This window comes from Fringilla coelebs, assembly GCF_963513975.1.
Source record: "Fringilla coelebs genome assembly, chromosome: 9".
Taxonomy (NCBI): Eukaryota; Metazoa; Chordata; class Aves; order Passeriformes; family Fringillidae; genus Fringilla; species Fringilla coelebs.
The window spans coordinates 1,099,642-1,119,881 of NC_140067.1; the positions used below are offsets into that span (position 1 = coordinate 1,099,642).

The following is a 20,240-nucleotide window of genomic DNA, read 5'->3' on the forward strand; positions in this document are numbered from 1 at the left end:
CCAGGGATGTCTTCCCAAGCTGTGCCAAAAGATGAGGGTGATTCATTGAGTCATGGAAGTTTTGTGCGCTATTTGTTCATCACAGCTGTATGAGACAGCAGCTGTATTACAACACCTCTAAAAAATTATGTATTAGTATCAAACCCTTAGCCACAATCATTTTCCACATCATTTACCAGTATCACAGTATTTTTAACTCGTTTATCCTTCCCTGCTTCTCAGCCTGCTGCCACAAAGAGTTGACAATCCCGAGAATAATCCCATAATAACTCCAATTGTGGAACCACAGATGATTTGGAGAGGACAAACAATGTGTCCTCTTGTTTCCATCACTGAGAAATGTGAGTTTCTGGTTTGCCTTATTCCTGCAAAAAGTGCACAGAGCAAAACCAGAAGAATTGTGTGAGAGTATAGAATTATCTTCTGATTAAGGCATAATTAATAATGTGTACATAACTAAGAGTATGTACATAATTAATAGGGTGTACAATTCCCTGTTGCAGGGCCAGTGTGTCCTAAATTGCACTGGTAAGAACTGTAAAGAACAGAATTTTGTTCTGAGGATGCAGGTAACTGGTGATGATACCCAAATCAGAAGAAAAATAACTTTCATGAGTCAAAACCTGTTGGTTTTAGCTTCCCAGGTGGGTGAAACCTCTGAGCAGCTGCTCTTGTACAGTTTGAAGTGCAACAACTGCGTGAAGATCTGCTGCTTTCAGTTTCAAAGGCCTAACCAAGAGTGTTCTGAGGTAATCCAAAAGCTCTTTGTGGGTGAGAGGAGATGCAGATTCAGTTGCAAACTCCAGGAAAGTGCTGATGGATTTATTCCCCTATGCAAACCCCTGGCACCGAGTGCTGACACCAAAGCCTCAGGCTGTGCCCGAGCGTTTGGAGTGCCTTGCCCATGGGTTTGTAAGGTCGTTCCCAGCTAGTAATTGGTGACTGGATGTGGTCAGGGCAGGCAGATAAACACTGGAGGAAGGGGGTGAATCACTGAGTAAATATCCTATCGATGCTGTAGGAGCTGCTGTTACTCACAGCACCTTTGGGGGGGATGTGACACGTTTGTTTCCAGGAAAACATTACTTGAAAGAAGAATTGAGGTTAGATGTGTTCCAAATCTGCAGCTCCTCACCTTCCTCATGCATTTCTCATCTCCTTCAGACCAGTTTAACATCCCTCCTTCTTCTTTCCCATCCCCTTAGAGCTGATCCCCCGCTCTGAGGTCACAGCAGAAAAGTTTTCATTCTGTAAATGCCAGCAGAGTTGCATCATTAAAAGCCCCCAAAGCAGATGGTCTGGGTTAAAGCAAAAAGGCTTTTCTTTTGCCAGTGAAGCAGCATTATAGTGATTAGAGCAGCCTGTTGGCAGTTTCTGTCAGCAATTTTTGCAAGCATGTAATATATAAAAGGATAAAAATACCATTTGCTGTGATTTGCTCACCACAGAAAGAGGCCAGAGCGATGGAGTACCAAAATCAGGAAACAAAGCACTGCAAGTAGTTTTCTGTTCCCTCTTCTGCACTTTTCCAGGATCCTGGTGGATAAATAAGGCTGCTTAAAAACTCTGACCCTCTATGTGGGTGCTGGGGCACCCCATTAGCCAGCAGCCCCACTCTCTGTCAGCAAAGTCCTCAGCAAAGCTGGATAGTTTTGAAATCATGGAGCACATTTTTGAAAACAAAAACCTCGTTTCTGAGCTTTGAACTCAATTAAGTTTGCCATGATTTGTAAAATATCCCTACCTTGGGTTATGGTGCAAAGTTTAAGCAACAAAACTGAGGAAGAATACATAGAAAATCACAAACAAGATGCTGCAGTTATACCAGAAAATCCTCCTCCAGTTCCTGTTTTCCTGATCCTCTTGGCATGAAATGTTTTCTTGACTTCTACTTACTATTCTCATAAAAACCACAGGGGTTTCTTCTCACTGCTACTTGTTTTGTCCAAGATCCAGTAATTGGTACCATGTGAATTCACATTTTGCAATGACAGACAGAAATGGGGTTCCAAAAAATCACTTCAGCATCTCAACCTCTGGCAAACATCAGGGCTACAACCCCCAAGTCTCTAAGAACCCATGGATTTACACATCAAGTAGCTTATTTTACTCCTGCTGGTAACTCCTGTGTGAATATTTACAGTTCAAATGGAATCATTATTAAAAATTAATAGTTAGATTTTTGTGAAAATTCTGTTACCTCTTCCAACTGGAATTGTTTTACCCTTGGTTTGCATGTACTCCCTTGATATATTAATAATAATTTTAGTTATTGGTAACATATTTTGCTAAGTTTGGTGCACTAAAAATTATGTCTCTGGTATGAACCAGTGAAGAATTAATGATGGCAGAAAAAGAGGGAAAAATTAAAATTAGAGTTAGAGAACCCTGTGAAGGGTTAAGGTACATTTTAAAGGCTTGGTGGGAGGGTTTGGTTTTTCCAGCCCACCATGGGTTACCTCTCATCTCCGGGGCACTTGGATCATCTTCCGCCTGAGAGCCTTGGTTTGATTGAGCTGTGTGTGAGAAACATTGGCTCAGCAGGGAGCCCTTCGGCTGGGCTGGAGAGGGAGGGTGGGATTCTCAAGGAAAAAGCTTCCTTGGAACCCCTAAGGCACCGGAAAGTTCCTTTAATTCAAAATCTTTTTGAGCTGGGCTCACCTATTGCAGCTGCCAGCCTTGTTGGTGCATAAAAGAGGCCTTCAGATTTCCCCCAGTTTGTTTGACTGGATCCTTTTTCCAACATTCAGCCTTGATGGCCACAGTTGAATCATTTCAGGTGACAAAACCCCCTACCAGTGGGTTCTCCATTCTGATGGAAACATTTTTAGCTGGTATTGTTAGAAATGAAGTAAAAAAAATGAACACAGGCTTTCAAACTAGCAGCACAGCAGTGCTTCTAAGGAGCTCTTCTAGATAACTGTAAAGAAATGGAAGGAAATGTCAATGTACTGGCAAGTGACTAATCCAATAAAATCAGGACTGTGAAAGCAGGAACTGGCTGTGGAAATTCACTGGTTCCAGACCTGGCCCATCACTTGATTACCTTGAGCAGGCGTAGGTGCTGGATGAGGAATTTCTATGAATAAGGCAGGACGTATCCATAGGATGGGAAAAAGGGATGGAGAAGCAGTTCTCCTGCTGGCAGGTGTCACTGAGAGCTTCCTGTGGCACATGGAACTGGTGCTTTGGATGTGCAGCTCTCTTTGCCTCCCAGTAAATCCAGTCCTGACCACCCAGGCAACAAAGAGGGAACTTTGGAATATTCACCGAGATGATGCTACAGAAATTCCAGAACCATGCTGGGATTACCAGTTAGCAGAGGGAACTTTTCCACAAAAACCTCTAAGACATTTCCAGCTGTAACATTTTAAACTTTGAAGATAAAACCAAAATTTTCATTTTTAGGTCTCTGACTGTATCTTTTGGTCTCAGCAGAAGAGCAGTGGTGTAATTAACAGCTTCATTAATGCCAGAGTAATTACGAACTGCAGGAATGGCTGTTGCATCAGGAATTCTTCTTGTAGAACTGCAGCAGCTTTTGGATTCTTCAGAACTCAGGAGAAACATAAAGGTAAAAGAAATAGTGAAAAATATTATTTAATCTAAATCTATTTAATCCACATTTATTTAATCTCTTATTAAATCTATTTCATCTGAATCTACAAATACCAATATGTTAAAAAAGAGGAAAGGTTGCAGGTGGATTACACAGTGTCTGTACATAAATTTCAATCCTAACAGTGTTTAAAATGATTAATTTTCATTTATTTCCTTGCTACAGTATGATCACAATGTGTCTTCTGTAAATTTTTCAGTGCAAAATTCAGAATTGTGCTTCATATTTATAATTCATCAAATAATCCAGATGCCAGTTGCTGTTTGCTCTGTTTATTGCATTTATACTTATGGATGTATTATGTAAATATTCTCAGAGTCACCACGCTAGATATTATGTAAATATTCTCACTAGTCACCCCACTGAATTTTAATTTCAGAATTAAAATCTTCACAGAATCATGGAATAGAATCCTGGGATGTTTTGGGTTGGAAAGGACCTTAAAGCTCATCTGATTCCAATGGCAAGGACCCCTTCCATAGACTGGAAGTCCAACCTGGCCTTGAATAATTAGAGGCAGAATTTCCATGCACGTTTGCACACAGTACCAAGGTACCTGGTTAATCAGATTCCTGAGTGACTCTCCAAGTCTGGGATGAGTTTCTGGGAAGTTTAACACCTCCAGAGCTTTCCCACCCCTCCTACATTTGCTCTCATTTTAAAAAGAGTGCTATAATTTGATATTTAATTATTGTCCAGCCTGTAAAGGAGGGAGCTGTGGAGGAGGGTCTGGGGCAGCTGCTGAGGGGTTAGAAGAGCCACAAAGCCTGGAATTTCCCTGTTCCTCCGTAGCCCACCTGGGAAAAGGAGTGATGCCTTGTGCAGGCTGCCCCAGAGCAGGGGCTGGGCAGAGCTCCAGAATAAAGCAGGGATTGATCCAAAGGATCTCCTCCATGCACCCACCTGGGGCAGCACCAGAGCCCAGCCAGGGCTGCACCCAAGATGAACCAAAATGGCCCCAAAATGCCCGGCCGGGCACGGGGTCTCTCCCTGGGATCAGCTCTGCTCCATTTGCACCTTGCAGTTCATTGTCCCATCCCAGCTTCAGCCCCTGCAGTCCCACCCTGCTTGTTTTTCTCTCTCCAGCCCACGGGGTTTGTGCTCTGGGGCTGAGATTGGGATCATTTGTCCTTGGTGCCCAGCTGGAGCAGGAATTGTTTTGTCTCCCTGCTCTGTGCACAGAGCTCAGCATGCCCTGATGTGAAGCCCAGAACTGCACACTAAAGCAGCACAGAATCTGAAAAAACAAAAGCTAAAACTTGAGGCATCAGGGGCTCTGTACCCCCACCCTTTGCTCTCTGTGTCACTTCTCCCCAGCAGCTCAGAGGAATCAGCAGCACTCCCTCCCCAGCAGAGCTCCGAATCCCAGCCCAGCTCATTGAGGCGCAGCGGGACCGCCGCGATTAATCCGAGCGGGAATGCTGCGAATTCCTGCCTGCTCTTTCTTTGCCGGACGCGGCTGATGCTGGGACACTGCCAGAGGAGAGCAGGGCTGGCAGCTCCCAGCATTCCAGGACATGGGTTGGCCCCAGCGGGTCGCTCAGGTGCTGCTCCCTCTGCCAGGTTGGGCATAGGAGCAATCTGTGTTGAGTGCACCTCCCATTTGAAGCTTTTGGGTTATTTCTTTGAGTTATCAAATTCTCTGAGGCAAAATGAGAATGGAGATATTTTGGAATGTTGGGCCTCAGCATCTGAGAAACCAGGGCCGAGAGAATTCACTGACAGCCCATTGTCTTGCCATTTGGGAGTTGCTCTTTTCCTGATCTTAAGGAGATTTTAATGGGGAATTCTGGTTTCTTTAGATTGTTTTCTTACTGAGACCCTGGCACAGGGTGCCCAGAGCAGCTGGGGCTGCCCCTGGATCCCTGGCAGTGCCCAAGGCCAGGCTGGACAGGGCTTGGAGCAGCCTGGGACAGTGGGAGGTGTCCCTGCCATGGCAGGGGTGGCACAGGATGAGCTTTAAGGTCAATTCTAACCCAAACCATCCCATGATAACTAATACTCATGCAGCAAGAAGTAAGAATTGCTGATGATCCAGGACTCCACCTGATAGAAAAGTCACAGATATAAAGGCTCCTTCTTGTGCAATGACATTTCCAATGAATTTGGCTTTTTTCTCCAGGTATATTCACCACTGGTGACACTGAATGGTTCAGCACAATGTCCACCACAGTTAGGTCACTAAATCTTAAACTCAGCACTAGTCTTTAACACAAATCTCTCAGTTTTTACTATACTTGGTGTGTGCAAAAGTAATTGGAATAGGGAAATTTATTTATTTACAAACATTTTAAAAGCTTATGATACTTAGTTCTGGAGGCTTCATCTTCTGGGTCCTCTCTCAGTCAAGAGGAAGAAGGAAAATGAATTTTTACAGTGGACAGTCATCATCTTTAAAATAGAACTGTCACTAAGACCCCTGCACAGATAGTCCATTAAATACACTCAAGATTCATAAAACTTTCACAAGTAAAGAGATCTAATAAGCACAAAGATGTTTGTTAGACAAGGAGAAATCAGAGCTCTCCTTCCATTTGCACCCCCAGCTGAGGTTCTGGGGTTGTTTTAACTTGCTGGTCCCTCCCTAAGTTTGAAAGCCTGTTCAGTTTTAATTAACCTGTTGCCTGTTCAAATGTGGAACAAGGTGGGAGGTTCAGGGTGAAGTTACAGAGATGGAGCAACCTGATCTGATAGATCCTTGCTAGGGGAGGAACTGTTCCTCCTCCTCCCTGCATTCCTGGAGTTTATCATGTGCTGGCTCTGCTTGGGCCCCTCCAGCTGCAAACCAAGCAGAAAACACAGGTTTTATCTGGCACAGCTGAGAGCTCCTTGCCAGACAGGGAATTTTATCAGCTCACCAAAAACTCCAATGAATGCAATCCTTGGAATATCAGAGTGGAGGCAGAGCCCCACCAGAGCACACCGGAGCACAGGAGTCTGCAGGGCTTCCCACATACTTCTGCTCCTGGAACAAGGAATTCAGGATGGGCACAAATCCCTTCTGTGAGATTGGCTGGGCTGGGAAAGCTCCTGGTACAATTGGTATTCCCCAGTGGTGGCTCCCACCCAGTGCAAACCAGCTGGTTTTGATTGCAGGACGCTTTGTTTGTGCCAGAGGTCTCCTCCATCCCTGCCCTCAGGAAGGGGAGCTGAGCACACCAGGGCTGGGACATCCCTGGGCCCTCAGGCATCAAACAGAGCTGAACAGGGAAAAAGCTCCCAGCTGGCACAACCTCTACAGAAAAGAGGAGTGGGAAAAAAGCACAGTAAGTGTTGCCCTGTTGAACAAAGCAGGGATTTGTGACTGATCCCCAAAACCTTCCCCAAAGAGCCCCCACAGCTCCTGCTAAGGGCTGAGAGAGAGGGCTGATGGGACAGCCCCTGACTGCAGCCTGCCTGAGCAGCCAAACCAACCTGCTCTGCATCTTTTCCACCATTTCTTATCAAAACACTGCCCTGATACAGGGAGGCTCTTACAAAACATAATAAAGCCTGCTGCTGCCAAGGAATGATTGCTGCTAGCATTTATTTTTCCACAATTATTTTCAGGGTTGTCCTTTAGAGGCAGACCAGATCAAGGAGTGGTGCGTGCAGTACCTCATCCCAGGATAAATCCAGGGAGGCTCTATGACTCAGGAATGACTCACTGCTCCTCCTCTGTTCCTTCCAGACTCTTGGGGGTGTGCTAATTTATTGTCAGTCTGTATCTGCAGTCAATTATTCCCCCCAGCTCAGCTCTCCTGTGCAGAAGGAATTCAGGCATGTTCTGCTCCTTGCTTACCTCTCCAGAGAGGCAAACAGGTGAGCAGACAGTGTCACCTTCACGCTGGCATCCAGAGAAAAGGGGGAGGGATTTTTCCTTCCTTGAATAACATGTCCAGGTTAATGATTTGGAGCTATAGTGCTCCTACCAAACCCCCCAAATCCCAATTACTAAACTAAGATTGACCTTTCAGAGAGTTATTTCGAAAAACTTGGATAAAATAAGGTGGGTATGACTCAAACAACAGGAGGAAAGTGTCTGCATCACAGCTGAGGCCCACAAATTGCTTTCACTGTCAGAATCAAGCCTTCAGAATAAAAAGCACAAAACAAGAATGATTAATCTCTTTTTTCTCTTTAGTAAGACAGATTGAAGCTTTCCAGTGGAGCTGCAGGGGAAGTGTTTAAACAATGCCTTCTTAGTGTCCAGCAAGTCCTCACTGGCAGGAATATAAGAAAAGAAAAAATAACTGAAATATGAGATTTTTACATATGCATGTACAAGATACATAAGTCCAGAGAATCACAGAAGCATGAAAAATCCTGAGAACAAATAGGCCTTTTCAGCTCTTCCCAGCCAGGTTTTGTGAGCCTGAGGACACGACAGATATGGCAGAAATGCATAAGAAAAATATTTTTCCAGTGGGAATGCTGATTTAAAAATCCCTTCCCCCATGTCATTCAGCTCACCCCCATCTGATTTTTTTACCTCCCTCCTCCCAGGTTGTTTTGTGAGACATTTGTCAGTGGCAGCACTGGCTCGAGATACAGCATCTTTATCACTTCCAACTGCTTATTCCCAACCTTGTGTTGTCCTGGCACGAGGGGCTGTGTGGTAAATGCTTGTTCTGCACAGACTGGGGCTGAAGTGGTCCTGAACTGGCCTTGCAAATCAAAGAGAGATTGAAAACAAAGGTTCAGAATGGCAAAATAGCAATGAGGTATAATTTTGGAATTATATACTTTGAAATGTAAACAAATCCCTGCATCCTAAATTCATGGAGTTATAGAATCCTGGAATGCTTTGGGCTGCAAGGGTCTTTAATGATCTTGTCCCAGCCCTCTGCCAAACACCTCTCATTAAATGTTCTAATCAGCCAAACCTTCTGAGGCAGTGACAAGCTCTCAGAAATGATCCCACACGTTGCTGCAACTTGACATTATTATATATTCAAGTAATTTTATTAAGCACATTGTGGGAAGCTTGGCTGTTTTTCAAAATATCTGCATCCAAAAGAAGTCCCTACACCTACAAAAATAGCAGTTGCAGACAGACTCCAGATCAGAGTGTTATTCACAACATCAGACTTGTGATCAATAGCTGGGAGAGTGTTGCCAGAAATAGTCCTGCCCTGGGAAACGCTTCCTGCTGCCTCAGAACAGGTTGTGCTCCTGTCCTTCCGCAGTTTCTCCTGGATTTTATCTCCCAGTACACAGAGAAGAAGCAGAGCTGCCTGACTGGTGTAGCTGTGCTGTGAATCAGGCCACAAGCACCAAAATCACCAAGAGCCAGCACCCCCTGTGTACTTCTGACAGGGATGAATCCCTCATCCCATTCCCCCCACTTGCACAAGAATTCACACAGCCTCTTGATGAACCGGATGGGAAATCGATCCAGCTGGAAAAGCGAGGATCCACATCCCCTTTCCAACACAAAAAAGGCTCTCCCAGCCAGATTGCTGCTCAGTCTGTGCTGTGTGCAGACAGGACAAAGTGCTGAGTTCTGCCTGAAGCAACCCAGCCCGGGAATGCGACACAGTCTGAGGCTCCACCTGGAAACAATTTCCCCCCATCCCTTTTCCCCCCTCTCTCTCCCTGCAGCGTGCCTTGGTTCCCCTGTGCAGCACCACAAACAGCTTCACAAGCACGGAGCAGGGACCACTCCTGTGCCCAGGGCTGGGGAGAGCTGGGGCTGCTGCCAAGGAAAAGTCTTTGCAACTGCTGCCAGCTAATCAGGTAAATGCTTCCAGCCTGCCCAGGCCAAGCCATGTCCTCTGCTATTCTCCAAATATTTATGTCTTTGTGAAACACGTAAACATTTCATCAGAGGTCTCTTATTCCCAGCGTTTCATGTGAAGTTGTTGTTTCCATGCTCCTAAACCCCCTTCAATATGACTAATTCACACTGGGGGAGTTCTTGACTTGCCTCACCAGAGTCACAGAGCCTCAGAACCCAGCTCAGAGATCCAAATCCCCAGAATCCCATCCCTAGATCCACATCCGGGCAGGGAAAGGGTGGGAAGTGGTGACAGCAGCTTCTGCACTGTGGTCTGTCCCCTACCTGCACCTAAAGTTTCTTATTCTTATTTTTCCTTCTTTTTTCCCCCCTCCCTCCATCAAAAAGTGTTTGTCTTTGAACTTTCCAAAAGGAACAAAAACACAGGAGCAGTTCGGGAAGTTCATGTAAATCAGCTGGTGAATGTAAATTTAGTCATTCACCTAATGTAAATTCAGCTGGTAAAAGGCAGTTTGGCGTTTCCTCTACTATTTACAAAGAATTTACACACTTAGTAAATCTCATCTTGAAATTCTGAGCTCCCCACCGATCTACACCAGCAAACACATCAGAATCTTCCCAGTTAGGATGAGTAATTGAGGAGCTGAATTATTCAGCATTGTGTGGTCTGTGGCAGCCAGAAGATAAAATTCCCAAGTCTCTGTTACTTCATTTACTTTCTGCAAAAAGCCTTCCCTTGGTAATTTTAGAGCTCAGAGCATGGCAGCACATAGCAAGTTCCAGCTAAATAGCACACTCCCCAAAAGTTTGCTGTTTCCTTAATGTTCATGAATATTTCAGGACCTCTGCTGAGAGGTTTCGGTGCATTCCAGGACAGTGATTCTGGGTTTCTCTTCTGCCTGCACAGGAAACGTGGCTGGACTGTGCCACACTCTGCATTATTCTTTTAGCCAGGATTTATTGCTATTACAGAATCAGATCCCCTGAAAATATATGAAAATGTAATCCTTGACATGAGATGGGCACAATTTGTGGCTGTTGTGAGAGCAGAGTTCTCTCTAGAAATTCATTCATTTCCTTAAACCATGAGCAGTGCTGGAGTTAAGAAACAGAGTTTGCTTTTCTTACCCTTTCAGCTCCTTGTTTTCCATTGCTTGAACTGGTAAAAACACTTGGACAAAAATTTGAAATAACAGCAACACACAAGATCAGCAAAGGAGTCTTTTCCAGCTGAAATTGGATTAATTGTAAAAAAAACTACAGTGATTTGCATCAGCATGTGGTATAATTTGGGAAATGCTCAATTGTGGTACAAGTGAATTTAAGTACTTAAATGTATTGTTTCACTTATCTTCTTTTGTTTATATTGGTGCATTTTTAATATACCATAAGAATTATTAAAAATAATGTCCTGATTAACAAATAGATTTGCAGGTCTGTGTTCTGAGAAAGCTGAATGAGCACTTAAATAACATAAAAAATCCATGTCAGGCTTTACAACACGTACTTATCCCGAGTGCTTTGCCTTTAAAGAAATGCTGACAGCAAACCAAGGAAATTATTCAAATTTTAAAAACCCAGAATATGAGAGAAGCCAATAATAAAAATTATCTGGGTCATTTACATCTGCAGTTAGAGCAGAGAGCTCACAGAACCTGAGCTCTGGTGAATACCCACATGGGACTGTGACCTTACAGCTGCTGTGGGTGGGTCTGCACAAAACCCATGGAATTTTCAGGTTGGAAAAGACCCTAAAGAGGGAGCTAGGAGTTGAGTGCAGAGGGAGCAGCGAGGCTGAGGGCTCACCAAGCACCCAGACTGCTGGGTAAGAGCAGGAATCCCTGCCTGGGACTGGAGACCACAGATTATTCCCCCCTAAACTGTCCTTCTGCCTCATTGACTGCCTCAGCCTCGGTAAAACAAATGCTCAGCACTCAGTGTTTGTGTCCCAGCACAACGCTGCTGGAACAGTCACAGGGGCAGCAATTTACTGCTTCACTTCCAAGGCACCTCCCTGCCCAGGGACAGGGAGCTGGGAGCTCCAGGTGGATTCTTCTGCGCCAGCTGCACCCCACTGCTGCCAGGAATCCCCCCTCGAGGTTTGGGATGTGCCTGTGCCTCCTGGCCAGTCTGAAATCTGTGAATTCAGGGACTGTTCTGGCTGGGGGAACAGGAGGTTCCCTGACTGGGATGTGTCTCCAGGGGTGGAAAGCTCCAAGGAACACAGCTCAGTAACTGCTTCAGCCACCCCACCTCCAACCAGCTGCTCTTGGAGTACAAGCCCACATTTGGGCTCAGATGGAAAATGTCTAATAGGAAAATCATTTTTCTTTCTATTTTTTTTCCTGTTTAATGCACACACTTTTATTTAAGAGGACAAAAGCCCTGACTTGCTAATTTTAATTGAGTCCCCAGTCTGTGGGGCAGCTTGCCTTGATTACTTTGTACTAAATTACTCATCCTGGACAGATCCTTCTCTTTATTTTCTCCTTCAAGAGCCAAAATATGATATTGCTTGGCAAGAGGAATGTGCATCTAAAATGTCAAATTACAGCTCGTAACTATTACGGGATAGTTTTGGCCGTAGCCCTTTGTGACTGTTCCAAAAGAGAGTTCTCTTTCTAGGAGATCCTAAAACCTAATCCATGCTTCATGTTTGGGTTTAGGTGGCACTTTGGGCCTGTGTTGCTTTGGTTGAACTTGAAATTTCTAATTTCTGCAGACTTCCAAAGTTCGAGATTGCTTGAACTGATAACTCTGCGTGTACACACAGTGCAGACATTGGGAACTGCAGATCATTTCTTCCCAAATCTGAAATAGCCACCTACCAAATGCACATTATTTAACATAACAGAAGAATAAAATGAGGTTCATATTGGTCAGCTTTTCATCTGAAGACAGCACAGGAACTTGATTAAATCTCTGCCATTAATTAAAATGGAATTCAGTCTTTGTATTCTGAACATAGATAGGAGTGATGGAACCATGAAGATTTTGCTGTAAATGTTTGTGCAATTCAGATTTTACTTTTGCTGTGCTAAGACAGGATGCTGGACATCATTTTAAATATTAACATGCCCATATCTGTTAGCAGTACAAGTTTCATTGCTTGTTTTTGAGGAAGTCACGCTGCAGGGAAAGGCAGTTTCCAGCCTGGAGAGATGCCTGAAGCCATCCTGATACCTCATATTCCTGCCTGTGGGGCCTGCTGGGAGACCTGGCTTTTTGTAAATGGATTTTGTGGAGGTGAGAGGCACTGACGGGTAGAGGGGGGAGTGCTAGGAGTGGTTTTGATGAGACAAAACTTATGGGCCTCCAGATGATTGCTCAATCAAACAAGGATTCGAGCAGAGCTGCTCCTACTGCCAGATGATCATTATGTTATGGAAGAGGTTTGGATGGAAGAACTTGGGAATTCAGTGATAGAGTAATGATGAATCCTCCCCAGACTTGTCAGATATCCCATGGCAGGAACTCTGCCTGTTTACTGATGATTGAAAAAGACATCTTGGCAGACCCAAATCAAAGACTTCCACAGCTTTGGAGGGCTTGAGCCTTTTAACCACATGGTAATTATGAAGACTATAAATAACCCTGAAAAATCCAGTTCAAACAGTCCTCAATAAATTATTTTAATGTGCTGTTATTGGCCCCCTCCTCCAGGATTTCACAAGTCTGCACTGTCAGTCTGACAGGCTGAAATGTGCTCTGTCAAATCAACAGCTCAGCTCCGTCTTACAGATTGAGGGAAGCCTTGATTCCCTGTTTGTAGATGTGGCATTTGGGGACATGGGGCAGTTCTGGGGGAGCAGCTGGACTCAGGGAGCTCAGAGATTTTCCAACCTAAACCATTCTGTGATTCCACCGAAGCTTCACCCAGTGTGAGGAAAGTTTTGTCACCTGAAAGGATATTAGGGCAGAGTCATCAAAGGAGTTTTCTGGACTGTTCTCTCCATGTTTTTCAGATGAAAATGACTCCAGGAACCCAAGAATTGGGGTTTTCTTGCCCAGTTCCTTGCTGAGGGAGCCAGGACAGCTGAGTGCAGACAGTGTCTCTGTCCCTAAGCTGGGCAGTGTCACCCATCCAGTGCTGCTCTGGTGGTCACAGCTTGGACTCAGTGCTCTTGGAGGTGTTTCCCAGCCTCAATTAATCTGGGATTCTGTGAAATATTATGTCTAGATCTGAGTTCCCAGATGTAGGAACAGTGGCAAAATTCAGCTTTTCTGCCTCCTAATCAGTGATGAATGTTTGCCTTGGAAACCTCTCCAAGTATTTTCACTCTGGAGCAGGGCTGCTTCAGCTGGAACACTGCAGACCTGGGGATTTTCTTCCTACTCCCAGCTGCTGTGGTCATTACCAGGTGTAAATCTCTGTCTGCTCACCAATCTCAGCCCTCCATGCTTGTTTTGATGTGTGCCACATTTGAGTATCTTTCCAAACCACGGAAAAGGTTTGTCCATTTTCCAAACAGAAAATGGACAAACTATCTGTGTGCTGGAAATGACAAAAACACTCTTTTCCTGTTCAGTGAGAAAATGTTCCATGTTATCAGTATTTGCAGGAGAACAGAACTAAGAATTTACCTTTCAAAGCAGTCCATACTGAGAAGTAATCACAGCTTTTTGAACCTTTTTAATTATCTTTAAACTACACACTGGAACATTTTTGTAATGTTTTAGGTGTACAAAACAAACAAGCATCTGCATCAGGTAACACCAATACCCACCCTGAAAACAGAGCTCACAGCCCCAAAACTTAGGAGTGTGTGGAAACCCTGCTGAGCCCTTACTGCACCTTTAGGCAGCAAAATCCTTTTCAAAATCTGGGCTTTAGGCCCAACCCTGCCAAAAGTTCTCTGTGAAAAGCTCCTCCTCCTGCCTGGGGCTGACCCTGGCACAGCTCTTGTAAAGGCTCAGTTTTCCAAACAGCCTAAAGCAGGCAGGAGAAAATCATGTCAGAAGTGGCAAATGGATGAGTTCCCAGATGATTGATCCAGCTCCTTTCAGAGACAGGAATTCTGATTTGTGAACAGCTGGAAAGCACAGCTGGCTCCTTTCTGGTGCCAGTCTGTGTGTGGTCACTGTGGAATGTGCTCCATATGCCCTTTGGACACGTGTCAAAAGTCACATGTCATTAATTTCTCCAAACTTTCCAGTATTAAAGGTGTAGGAAGGTCATGGAAATGGAAAGTGCCTTATTAATGTGAATAATTGTTTCCTGTGGTCTAGTTATTTTACATTTTCCAATCCAGAGATTTTTCCTGATGGCACGATTTGAGCTCTACCTCTGAGATTCTTGTCCCAGAAATAAATGGCTTGGAACAAAAGGGACATTTAACAGAAGATTGCACCATGTAACTTTTGTAGAGTCATTAAAGGCAGACTTGATTTAGTGACACTCGAGGCTCCAGAGATGCTGCCCAGAGCAGCTGTGGGTGCCCTGGATCCCTGGAATGTCCAAGGCTTGGAGCACCCTGGGACAGTGGAAGGTGTCCTTGCCATGGCAGGGGTGGCACTGGGAGGGATTTAAGGTCCCTTCCACCCCAAACCATTCCAGGATTCTGCTTGGTCACACAGGTCCCTGCATTTAGATAAGCAGGACCTCAAAGAGTGGCTGGGACTTGTCTGACTCTGCTCTTCAGCAGTGCTTACAGACTATGAGGGAACAAACACAATTCCAAGGCTTGTTCCATTCCCAAAAGAGAAAAGAGCAAAAATCATCACTCAGAATCAACACTATGTCAGACAGACATCCAAAAAATTATTATTAGATATTTCAAAAGAAGTGTTTTTAATAGCAATTGTTCTATGTGGGATTTTTTTCTTTTTTTAATTCCAGTATGAAGTATTTGGTATTTGAAGTCTTTAATTGTGCTGGCAAAAAGTCACTAAGAGGCTTTGATTTTTGGAAGCAAATCCATGTGACTGATCCGAGTGGGATCATAATGGCAACAAGGACCCGTCCATTAGGAGCTATTTTTAACGATGAAGTCAGCTCTACTTTCACATTCCAGTTCTAAGACTAAACTACAAAAAGGTAAAACTCACAATATCCTTAATGATTAAACTGTCCTGCAGTGACAAAATAGCTAAAGTTTTTCCTGGTGCCCATATCCCAGCCCATATTATCCCAAGTTATATTATTCCTAAACATCTACCAACAAAAGTCCGAGTACAGACAGCGCTCTTACACTGAATGGTCAAGGGGTGTTGAAGTCCTTCCCAACTTCTTTTCCTAATACTTCTTGCTTTAGTTCATTATTGGTTTGTGCTTCTACATCTTTGACCTGTCTTTCATTTTGTTCCTGTCTGTATTTTTGTTATCATTTGTCTCCTTTCATGGTTTATTTGTTCTCAAGCGTTCTTGGCAACTCCCTGCCTAGTTTCAGTCATACAGGGTGATGTTCTTCATCCATCATTGTGGACAGCGAGGGAAGACAAGCGATCAATCAATAGGACTGGTAAAGCAAGCTCCAGTTTATTTCGAGTACAACGGTACTTTTATGTTGTTTCCAGTAATTATGCACACTCGTTAGTTCATTGGTTTAAGGCAAAAAGGTTGCATTTACGGATTCCTCCTACTTTGCAGTTTCTAACACAGGGTTCTTTCTCATTCTCGTCGCTTTTACTTCCTTACTTTTATATTGCAAAACCACATTTCTTCCTAACTTTCGTCGCTGTCCTTGCCCTTTCATCCTTGTCAGCACAAGCAGCATATTTTGCAATCTCTCTATCATGGTGTTCGGCCTCCTTAAGCTAAGCTAACATGGGGTTTGCTTGTACAACATTTACAGGGATCTATGGCCCTGCTCATCCAGCCATTCTTCCACACATCACTCCATGTGCAACAGGGGATCCTCAAGGTATCCAGCAAACAAAAACCAGAGATAGAATCCCAGACTGGGCTGGGTTGGGAGGGATCTTAAAGCCCACCCAGTGCCACCCCTGCCATGGCAGGGACACCTCCCACTGTCCCGGCTGCTCCAGCCTGGCCTTGGGCACTGCCAGGGATCCAGGGGCAGCCCCAGCTGCTCTGGGCACCCTGTGCCAGGGACTCCTCACCCTCACTGTGGAAGTCTGCCCAATATGTGAATCTAAATCTCTCCCCTTTTAGTTTAAATCCATTTCCCCTTGTCCTGCTGCTAAAGGTGACGGCAGGGAGTGATGAGCTGGTTCTGAGCCATGCAAAGGACTCTGTGAGCACACAGAGCTCAGAGCAGGAGGCCAGCAGCTTCCAGAGGGTGGGATGGGTACACAGCATCCTCCTCTGGGAAATGGGGATGGATGGAGGGAGCAGAACTGGGAAAACTGCTCAGTGTGAGCAGCTGGGGTGAATCAAAGTCAGGCTGGGGGAAGGACAAAGCATTGCCCAGAGCCATGGGGATGGGAGAGCAGTGGGGAAAACGTGATGGTGAGTTCAGGCTGGAGAAGAGAAGGTTCCAGGGAGAGCTCAAGGGCCTGAAGGGGCTCCAGGAGAGCTGGAAAGCGACTGGGGACAAGGCCTGGAGGGACAGGACACAGGGAATGGCTGTAAACTGAAAGAGGGCAGATTTAGGGGGATATTGGGAAGGAATTCCTGGCTGGGAGGGTGGGCAGGCCCTGGCACAGGGTGCCCAGAGCAGCTGGATCCCGGGCAGTGCCCAGGCCAGGCTGGAGCAGCTGGGGCAGTGGAAGGCGTCCACGGCCGGAGCGGGCCGGGCTGCGGTGAGCGCACGGCGGTGCCGGTGCCGGTGCCGGTGGCGTTCCCGGTGCCGTTCCCGATCCCAGCGCCGCTCCCATCCCCGCTGCCGGCGCTGTGGCGGCCCGGGCGGGGCGCGGGGAGGGAGGGGCGGCGGTCACGTGTGGCCGCCCGGTTAAAGCGGCCGCGGGCGGCGGGAGCGGCACAATCACGGCTGGGGCGGCGAGCGGGGCCCGCCTGCTGCCCGCGGCCCCCGCTCCGTCCGCAGCGCCCCGGCCCGCACAGCCCCGCCAGCATGGCCGGGGCTATCATCGAGAACATGAGCACCCGCAAGCTCTGCATCGTCGGGGGCATCCTGCTCGTGCTCCAAGTCATCGCCTTCCTGGTGGGAGGGCTCATCGGTGAGTGCCGGGGGCCGCTGCCTTCCTCCTCCTCCTCCTCCTCCTCCTGCCGCCGCTGCCCGCTTGTTTAGTGCTGGTTACAGTATCGCTGACTCGCTCCCATGATCTCATTATCCGCTTTTGTAGCCGAGCGATCCCGGCTCCGGGCCCTTTGTGCCCGTCCCGCGGCTGCTGCGGGGGGAGCCGGCCAAGGAAAAGTTTTTGTGTTGCTTTCTCTTTTTTTTTTTTTTTTTTTTTTTTTTTTTTTTTTGGCCTGGTTTCAGCCTGGACTTAAAGAAAGAGGGAAGTGGGAAAGCTTCAGTATGGCGACGGAACGCGCAGGGAGCCTCGCGTTTCAAAGTTGGCTTAGAAAATAATAATAATTTGTTTTTTTAAAAGGATTTTTCCTCCCTTCTTGGCGCTGCACCTCCCCGTGCCTCGGCCTCCGAATCGGCCGCGGGAGGAAACCTCCCCCCCTTGCCAGAATGAGAACAAAAAAATATATTAATAAAAAAATCTAGGGGGAAAAAAAGGAAAGAAAAAGGGGAATGACTGGTGGGAGGGGGGGTCCCGGCTCTGGGGTTTTTTTGGGACTCGCGCTTTGTCCGGGCTCGTTTCTGCGGGGGATGCCCCCCACTCCCTCCCGATCCCGTTCCAGGAGGGGTCCCCTCTCCTCCCTCCCATCTCCCGACCTCTGTCGGGACGGCTCCCCTCCTTCCCTCCCACCTCCCGATCCTCTTCCAAGAGGAGCCCCCTCCGTTCCACCTCCCGCTCCTGCTGCAGGAGCTTCCCCATTCCCGATCCCCTCCCAGGAGAAGCTCAAACCCGCCTGGGCTCGGCCTGGGTTTGTTCCTGCCCGTGGAGAACCCTCGTGGCTGCCCAGGGAGGGATTTAATCTGCGTGCCCCGCTCCCCTCGGCTCTGGGGTCCCCAGCTCCGCACCGGGCACTCTAAAGCCCAGATTGTGTTTGTTTATCCCTGAGCATTCCCAAAGGCAGGAACTGGGACACGGCCCTGCGGTGAGAAGAGTTTTCCCTGGGGGATGGAAGGAGGAAGATGGTGGAGAGCGAGTTTGGGGCAGTCCTGGTAGTTTTTGAATTTTTTTTTTTTTTTTTTACTAGAAAGCAGCTGAGTTCTGCGCCGGCTCCTCGGAATGATGGGCGCATGGATGTGGCCGCTTTGGCCATTTCCAGGGTGGGAATGTTGCCTCTGTGTCCGGGAAGGGCTGTCCGGCCCTGCGGCGCATCCTCCGCTGCCCGGGGCAGGGCCGGCTCCCCGGGCACGATCCCTGCGGAGCTCTGCGGGTTTTCAGGAAGAATTGGGGTCAAATTCACTCCGAAACTTTGTTGCACTTCGTAGGGAGAATAAAGTCGGGCTATTCTCTGTTTGAGAGGGATGGAGGGAATAGCTCCGGCCGTTCCTCAGGAAGCAGACTGTTCTCCTGGTGCCCATCAGTGATTTGCCTTCATGGCCTTGAATTATCAGCCTCTAATAACCATAAAATTCCACTAAACATAATTTTGGAAAACTTCAGTTTCCCTCCTTCTCTTTCTTCCTCTCCTCCGTCACAAGGGAGTCACTGGCACATATTGAGTAAAACTCATTTTTCCTGCTCTTGCAGGCCTGAAACCACATGAAGTTTATCAGGATTAGCTTTTTTCCTTCCTTTTTCTTTTTTTTCTCTTTAAGAGCTGGTTCAAGAGCCGGGTTACTGAACCCACTGCTGATTCCTGAGATAAAATGTCTTGGCCTGTGCTGTGCAGAGAAGCCAGACTTCATCTTAAAGGGTTTTTTCTAGCAGTTTCTTGCTGCTAAATTGAAAGAGTTGCTTTTTCCAAGGGCTGGTGTGGCTCCGAAAACCTTGTTTGTGCTGGCATCTAGGGACAGATGTGACAAACAGATGTTTATGGTTGGCTTTACAGGGAAAAGACAAGTGGTTTTGTTCAGTTTTGAAGGGATTCAGAGATTAAAGAATTTCAATTATGTTAGTTCAGTTTTCCAGCCGGTTTATGCCCTGCTTTATTGGCTGCTGCTTCTGAGCATCCACCTTGTGCCCTCCCATCCCGGATGGGTCTCCCAGGTGGGGCTGGAAGCTGCATGGACAGGCTGGATGGGCTGGGGCCAGCAGGGACAGGGATTTGGGGCTGAGTTCAATGCCCTGCACGAGCTCAGTCTCTGCATCCTGCTGGAATTCCTGTGCAGGCTCAGTCGCTCCATCCTGCTGGGGTAAATGCATCTTCTGTCTGTGGTCAGGTCCTAGGGGTGCTGCTCCCAAAGTTCTGTAATTCCTGGAAGTCCCCACTTTGATCTTCCCTCAGATCAAGCTGCTCTAATCCATCATCCAAACTGTTCTTTCCTCTGCAGCATTTACGACTTCTGATGCGTTTAAGGGGTTCACAGGCTCATCCCTGAGCCAGCAGCTCCCAGCCAGCCCTCCTGGGAGCCGCAAACCCAGGGATATCTGGTGCTTGTGAAACACCAGGTTCCATGTGTGACCTAGCTGTGGTCCCCAACATCTGGCAGGGTGACACACGGCCTGGGAGGCTGAGCAGCTCTTCCCAGGAGCCTGCCCTGTTCTGGGCTCCCTGTATCCCTGGAAACTCTGATCCAGGGCTCGGGCCCGACCCCTTTAGGGATTGCCAGGCGTGAGGTGTTTCCCACGAGGAGACTCCTGGTGCCGAGCAGCGGGCCGGTGGCCGGCGCTCCGAAGGGATCAGAGCTGTGCCAGGAGAGCTGCCAGTGCCACCCCACAGCTGCTCCCAGGGGTGCCACCAGGTGGGCTGGGAGCAGAGGTGGCGCTGACACGGTGGCCCCGCTCTGGTTTGATGCAGTGCGCCCAACAGAC

General features: G+C 47.0%; 1 protein-coding gene across 1 annotated transcript in view; it reads left to right on the top strand.

Moving 5' to 3' along the window:
* Window positions 1–17,224: 17,224 nt before the first annotated feature.
* The window catches only part of WLS (Wnt ligand secretion mediator), a 28,755-nt gene continuing 25,739 nt past the window's right edge, over window positions 17,225–20,240 (top strand). Inside the window, exon 1 of the mRNA XM_084211345.1 lies at window positions 17,225–17,417. Coding sequence (XP_084067471.1) covers window positions 17,312–17,417 — 106 coding nt within the window. The 5' untranslated portion in view covers window positions 17,225–17,311. The remainder of the gene's footprint in view (window positions 17,418–20,240) is intronic.